The sequence below is a fragment of the Cariama cristata genome, unplaced genomic scaffold (genome assembly GCF_000690535.1).
Source record: "Cariama cristata isolate BGI_N322 unplaced genomic scaffold, ASM69053v1 scaffold9410, whole genome shotgun sequence".
Taxonomy (NCBI): Eukaryota; Metazoa; Chordata; class Aves; order Cariamiformes; family Cariamidae; genus Cariama; species Cariama cristata.
Genome location: NW_009594075.1, coordinates 3562 through 11103, shown reverse-complemented (window position 1 = coordinate 11103; position 7542 = coordinate 3562). Strand labels below are relative to the sequence as shown.

General features: G+C 39.8%; 1 protein-coding gene across 1 annotated transcript in view; it reads left to right on the top strand.

The window, feature by feature from the left end:
• RIPK2 (receptor-interacting serine-threonine kinase 2) overlaps positions 1 to 1664 on the top strand; it is a 19101-nt gene extending 17437 nt beyond the window's left edge. The window contains exon 10 of the mRNA XM_009696625.1: positions 973 to 1664. Within this exon, the coding sequence (XP_009694927.1) occupies positions 973 to 1298 (326 nt within the window). The 3' untranslated portion in view covers positions 1299 to 1664. The remainder of the gene's footprint in view (positions 1 to 972) is intronic.
• Positions 1665 to 7542: the final 5878 nt, after the last annotated feature.

Below are 7542 nucleotides of genomic sequence, written 5' to 3'. Positions count from 1 at the left end.
TTGAGTCTTCTTTATCCCCTTCCCTTTGCTCATATTATTGCTCCTTTCTCCTACTGCTGTAGCAGTGCTGCAATCCAGCAGAACAGGAAAAATAGTTAGCTCAAGCTTATTGCATCATGTTGCCTGTCACTTCTCCTCACTTTTTAGGCTTGTCAATCTTCCTCTTAGTAATGGTGGGGCAAAAAGGAGCAGCAGCTGTGTCAGCGTCTCACCTTTAATGATCTCTGTGTTAGTTGAGAGTCCAGTGCCTTATATTCCTATGCATCAAATAACTGTTAAAAGTGTGCTTCCAAAAAAAACAAAAACCAAAAAGAAACTTTAATGGATGATGAATTATTCAGAGACATATTTTTTTAATGTGCCAGACAATAACATGTAACTTTATAAAGATCTGCCATATCATCCCTCTTCTGTAAATTTGAGAATTGCCACCTTTTAGTTGTGTGAATCCTCAGCTTGAGGAAAAATACACAGGAAATTACAGGGATGTTTTCAGTAAACTTCAATAAAAATCCCACTAGAAAGTGAAGTTACTGCTTCTCTCTTTTTAGTACTCGGTCAGGTTGAACACTGGAACAGGTTGCCCACAGAGGCTGTAGAAGTCATATCACTTGGAGATGCTCAGAATTCAGCTGGACAAGGCCCTGAGCAACCTGAGTTATCCTTGAAGTTGGCCCAGCTTTGAGAAGGCCATTAGACCAGATGACCTCCTTGAGGGTTCTTTCCAACTTAAATTATCCTGTGATTCAGATAAAATAAATGCTCTAACCACCAAATTTGACAAATTGGAACATTTTAAATGTGGAATATAATAGTGAAATGTTAAAAGCATGTTTAGTAGCCTAGTGTATTTCTGATCAAAACCAAGTTTTAAACAGCTCTTTCTCAGCTTGTTCTTTGTTTTATGGCAGTATTTATTGACAGACAGTTACAATACTATTTTTTGTTTGTTTTAATCCTCTCTGATCTCAGATTTTGTTTTAGAAACCATACAACAAAATGTAGCTCATCAATGGATCCAAAGTAAAAGAGAAGAAATTATTGATCAGATGACTGAAGCATGTTTGAATCAGTCACTGGATGCTCTTCTATCAAGATTTTTACTCATGAAAGAAGACTATGAACTTATAAGCACCAAACCTACAAGGACATCAAAAGTACGACAGCTGCTTGATACCTCAGATAGCCAAGGAGAGGAATTTGCCAGAATTATAGTACAAAAGTTGAAAGACAACAAACAGCTAGGACTTCAACCTTATCCAGACATTGTATCTAATTCTCTAAAACTGCATCTTTAAATTTATTCTTTCTATATGAAACCATGTGAATATTTCTTACCACACGATTTTTGTTGCTATATAGTTGTTTTATATATGTACCCTTTGTCTTTACTGCGCCTTTGTAGAGTCTCAGAAATGACACTGAGTTCATCTAGACTGCATTTGGTGAGTTACCAATTGATCGGTTTGAGTGCAGTCATAAAGCCAAACACTTGACACTTACTGACTCAATTCATAAAAGTATTATGTTTATACATGACAAAGAAAAATCATTAAATGTTCCCTGTTTTACATATTTTCTGTTTATATATATCCTTTCCTTTCACCTCACAGGATTGAGACAACCCATCTCAACTTGGAGTATTAGTTTTTCTCCCTCCATCTCGTCTCTCCCATAGAGGAGGAAAAAAATCTAGGCGCTCTATTTTGGGGCTTGTGTGTTGTGTGTATAAGTTTTCTTCTTTCAGCCATAGTGGTTACTCCTGCCAAGATACCAGAGAAGAGTGGTAGGTGGGAGGACGTTTACATTGCATTTTTACAGGATTTTTTATTATGTTTTGTTTTATTTTTTTCCTATTTTGTTGCCAGGGCAAGCGCTTTAGACCACTGCATAAGAAGAATATCAGTCCAAAGAGGAGCCCGAGGGCAGGGAGGACATTGTCCTGATCATCTTTGTTTTGCTGAGAACTGATACATTAGAAAGGGTGCAGCTATAGCCTTTTACATTATTTGGTTACAACTGCTTAAATTCCTTTTCAAATTATAGTAGGATGAGATCCACATACAGCTTATACAAGGGAACCTCAGTTAATACGTCTTTTACATTTCCTTAGTTTAATGCCTCCCTCACCTTTGTCATCTGCCATAAATACTTCTCATCTCATGTTGCTGGATCAAACTTCTAATTCAATTTTATTTTTAGTATTTACATGATGAGCAGTAGTTTGGGTCAAGCATGCACTGCCCTGCCAGGCTGGAAGTGATGTGCATGGGTCTCTCCTGCCATGACCTGCCTTAACCTTCTCTGGACAACGTTTCTGCCATCCTTTTTTGTCTGAAGGATGGTGCTAACATGTTGAGGCACAAATGGGGCCACCTGAGAGGAAAAGGTACGTGGTGTTTTTTTCATCTCATTTCAGAAAGCCTTAGTGACTTCACCTAGGTGGCTTCAAAACTCGTAAAAAAATTACTGGTTTTAATTTGTCAGGGCACAGCACAGGCAAGTGATTTTTACATCCACTAATAATTACAAATCCTACTAACACTATCTAAAACTCGAGAAAATCCAAACTCCATGTTCAAGAAAGCTGAAATCCGCCTAAACTACTATATAAAAAGGAGGAGATAAATAAGAAATCCTAAGTGATGGCTGTTTGGAAACCTATGGAGTTGTGAGATCTGCCCCATTTCAATGAGTCAGGCTTCAGTGTGGGTATTACTAGTTGCCAATAGCTTAGTGTTTTCAATATCTGTCTTAACTTATTTTGTGAACTGAATCACGATAATACAATGTATAATTTATTGGCTAGAAAAGGAGTTTATTAAATATTTTTAAAGTAAGTTTTTGGCATAAAATGGGAATTTGCATTTTATCCTGCTTCTCTCTGAAGGCTGTAAAATTCAAATTAGATAGCTGAGACCAGGACAGCGGTGCAATGAATGACTGTACTTTTTGTAGAGCAGACCCGAAGACCTGAAGTCTAGCACGGACAGGCTCTGAGGAAAGCTGCCAGCCTTGCCAGGGGGAGTTTGGTGCCAGAACTTTGTTTTTCACTGCACATCACATTTTAAGCCACATTTGTTCATTATTAGTAGTGCCTAAAGAAAGATTTGTGTCATGCAAGGTAGCAAAATAGCATTTCTTAGATGTGTGTCCAAAATTCACTGCATATTAAGAGCTTTCCTTAATTATGGTTTTAGTAACTAAAAGAACAGAGGCTTTTTTAGGTGTATATTTTTAAAAGCTAATACATCATTCTTTTAGTAGGGTCTGCATGATAATAATAATGATAATGATAAATATGGCCTACAGAGTCACATTCAGGAGAGGTGCTGTCCTGCTGCGATCACTATGGGCTGCCCCTCTTCATATGCCAGCACCCAGAGGTGGCACAGCTGCAGGAAAAGTAATTTTCTACCCCCAGTCCTGAATACACATACGTCTGTGAGGGCGTGAGTGTTGTTCTAGCCAAAGCCCAGCCCTCCAAGGAAACTCCAAGGCCAGTCAATAGAAGAACTCAGTCCGATTTCCCTCTTCTTTCCTTGGACCCTGACCCTCTCCCTCTGTGAGGCAGAATCCATAAACCTGCCTCTCCAGCACATTGGGCACGCACAGGTTTCCCCAAGAGTGAAATGGAGGAGTGGGCAGCCACGCTCAAGACTTGAGGGATACAGAGGAAGGGGTAGGGAGAAAGCTTTGGAGTAGACATGGGGAAAGGGAGGTGGAGGCTGTGTGCCTGACCCACATAGGGTGTGTGAAGGGTGTGGGGAGGGGACAGACGTCTGAGCCACTATGTCAAAGTCTGACGCTTCTTCTGTTGTTTAACTGCAGTACTGTGAAAAAGGAACAGAGTTTCTGTGCAACTGGAACACTCGGCACTGATTTTGACTGTGGCAGCACGTCGGGGGTCGGCGAGGACAGTCAGGCGGAGTCATGCATTTGAGGCACAACTTCTCTGTCAGGAAGCCCAAGCCTGGGGTGTCTGCTACAGTCATGCCAGATCTGTGGATGTGGCAGGTGGGACCCTGCTCTGTGAGAGAAAGGGTTGCAAGTGCTCAGGAAGACTGCCATTTGAAAAGCTGGTTGGTTCACCCCCACCTTCCAGTACACAACAGTATTTTGTGCACTCCTTGCTTCTTCGTAGCAATTCCTAACAGATTCTTCAGCTTTTTCACTCCAAGAAGGAGTGCTGTTGATGTTTCAGAGCACTGTTCTTGCTGACAATAAAAGCTTTTCTCTGAGTTGTAACAGCTCATTGAGAGCCTTTTAAAATGTACACATAAAAACGTCTTTTTAGAGGTACATGGGGAAGAATAGAAGCATAGGAGTACATGTATTATTTTGCACTTGTTACCATTAGATTTGATACACGATTTTAGCACCTCGTCACTTAGTAGTGGCTGATCCTCGTGTTCTGCTCCCATACCTTGAGTTAACATGGTTGGTGTAGGTTCCTTGACATGGTCTGTACACTATGCTCTGTCCTGCAAGATGACACAAATGGTGGCCTTTGTCATTTGGACTCTTGCAGAAGGTGTTTGGCAGTATTTTTTTCAATCAGGGTTCATTGTAAGTCCATCTGTCGTAGACGAGGACTGTAGGAGCCTGTGCTGGCTGAGCACTAAGGCGCAGGAGGCAGAGGAGGGGACCAGGAGGAAGAAGAGGACTTGGCAGAGGTGCTGCTGAACTGTTTGCTGCATCTGGGCAATGGTATGCATGAAGAGGGCTCTGGAAATAAATGAAGTACTCTTGTTTCTAGTGCAGAGTATGAAAAGCCTTCCTGAGCAGTAATGGAAGCATAGGCAAGAAACCAGAAAATGTCACAGGCTTATTCAGGCCAGCATACCTCACTTTGCTGTTCCGTGGGTATGCGTAGCTGTAAGACACAGCAGAATTGCTATAAGCAGTAAGCTGACACTGGAGAATCCTCACTGCAGAAGTGCTAGCCAAATTCTGCAAGACTGAAAAAGTATGAGGAAAATAAGTTATAAAGGGAGTCAAATTCACTTCTTTACATTATCCATTGTGCATACTTAAAATGCAACATAAGTGTCATCTTCCTTTGCAAAGGAATTAAATTTTGTGTTCACGGAAGAAATGTTCAAGAAAGAAATGTTTTTCATGCACACTGCATGCTTTAGGATTGCTTAATGCTGATTTATGGGCTGTTACTGTAAATCTGTGGGAAATGTCAAGTAGGACATAACCGTCAGGGTCAGACCAATAGTAATATGGGAAGCGTTAATAAAGAAAACATTTGTTTCGTGTTCCAACATGCAGCTTCTGCAGAACTAAAATAAAGGGCTGAGGCTGGCTCAGGAGGGGGATATATGAACAGCATAAAGCTGCTCTCCAGCTCTAAGAGGGGGTAAATGTCTGATGAGAGAGTCCCTCAGCATAGCGTACAATCAAAAAACAGATTGGTGCCCCAAATAAGAAACAGGACAAATTCAAGTTCAAATTTCAGATTGAAAGTAATCATGCATTCTTGAAAATATGCATTCTGGTTTTTAGGCTATAGTTTGTTAACACTGCCCTGACGGAAGAAAAAGACTTTAAGATGACAGAGGCCCTGATTAAGGAATGTGGTGCTCAGCCTCTCTGTTCTTCCAGCAGAGAACAACATCCCTGCAAAACAATTCTGTTGCCAAAATGTTTCTTGATATATTATAACGTACGTAACCACAGACTTGCAGGCAGCTGGAATTGTGCAATCTTTTCAGGCAGACTTAGAGAGCTCTCAGGGATAAATAACTGTCGTTCACAGATAAAAAATAAAGCAACTTGGAGGCTGTTTGTTCAAAATACTTGTCATATACCTGCTTTGAATAGTGTTTTAAAAAAGCACAGCCATTTCTGTGTAGACCTGTCTCTATCACAGAAAGCATGTTTTTGCAAGATGTTTCTTTAAAAGGAAACAGGAGGAGCACTGACTTACGATAGAAAGATTTGGGTTGTTTTTATTATTCCTTTGGGTCACTGTGGGTTACAGTATGGAACATGCAACATGACGTAACTCTCCTGCTTGTTTTCCAGTTGGATTACTGAGGCTGATTCAAGGATATCTGTGTTTGAATTCAATTATTTCACTTTCCTGTGTGGCTTAGTAGCCCATTCTGATGAAGTCCTGTTATCTGCTGCCTCAACTCAGTCCAGCGACTTACGACTCTTGACCTGCTGGATCAGCTCCTTCCAGATGCCCTTTGACATGTGAGTACAAATTTTCGCCTTACTATTGGCCTTGTCGTTCATGGAAAACAAAAATCCCAGGTTAGTGCTCTTGCATTCATTAACTTTTTGCTCTGCCCAGAAGACTTTATTTTCTGGACATTTACTTGTTTCGGTAGATACTGTGCTGTATACCAGATTGGCTTTCCAAAAGTACTTCATAGACAGGGTAATATATTGTTTCAAAAGACAAAACTGAATAAATTGGGTAAGTAATTTCTTTCTTTGCTTATTTTCTAAAGCTTATTTAATTAAAATAGGTTCTTAGCACCAGATCAGCCTGTTTTATGTATTATACATCATCATAAATTATTAGAAGAGCCACAGATATATAATTCTCCAGTTAAAAAAAAACAAAACTGAGTTGATAAATATTTAACAATGAGTAAATTTAAAAGAAAATATATTAAAAAAAAAGTAAACAGAAAAACATTAGGTTGTTTGAAATTAAATAATACCTATGATTTTCAGTTAACTACCACTCTTTGCTAGTCTCCTCACTCTGAAAATCTTTCTGTTTTGGCAAGTTATGTCATGAGAATAAACATCTTCTTTGTGTACAGTGTTAGTAAAAAGTCTCATTGTGGCTTTCTAAATTAACAAGAAGGAATTAGACTGCATTTGTTTCACATTAAGATCTGGGAATGTGTTGTTCTTGGTTTCAGTCACACGTGGATGAAGGATTATTTTTTTTTTTTCTCCAACCTTCCTTTTGTCTTATTTCTATCACAACTTCCTAAGGAACAGAGAGCAGCTGATATTTAAGCTGCCTGCTTCTGCCTGCTAATGAGCTCAGTTGAGGTTGTTTGGATAAACCACATTCCAGGAGAGTCTGCGATCTTTTTTCTTGAAAGCTGTCATTGATTTTAGTATTCATGCTACTGTAATAAAAATAGCAGCTAAAGGCAAGGCTAAACTGAGAGTGAGAGAAGAGGCTATTCATATTAGTGTTAACTTACCCATCCTGGTGAAACAGATGTGTGCTTATTTAAAGCAACAGCTAGAGAATCACTATTCAGTTACAGTAGCCTTTCTGCTAAAGGAAGCAAGCGTATCTCCTGCCCTCTGGTAAGCTGCTACCTTCTCTTTTTAATACTTTTCTTAGATTTGGCCTACAGTAGCTTCTCTCTCGAATGTCCTCTGTGATTTGCTTTGGGGTGGGAATGGAGTGCAGGGGGTGGAGCAAGTCCGTCCTATGGGAAAACCAGCCTCTGACCACGGTAATGCAACTTCAGCATGTGAAGCATTAATTCACTGGATATTTTAATAAACATAAAATTTAAAAACCAAAGGGAAATATCCTTGTTTCCTGCT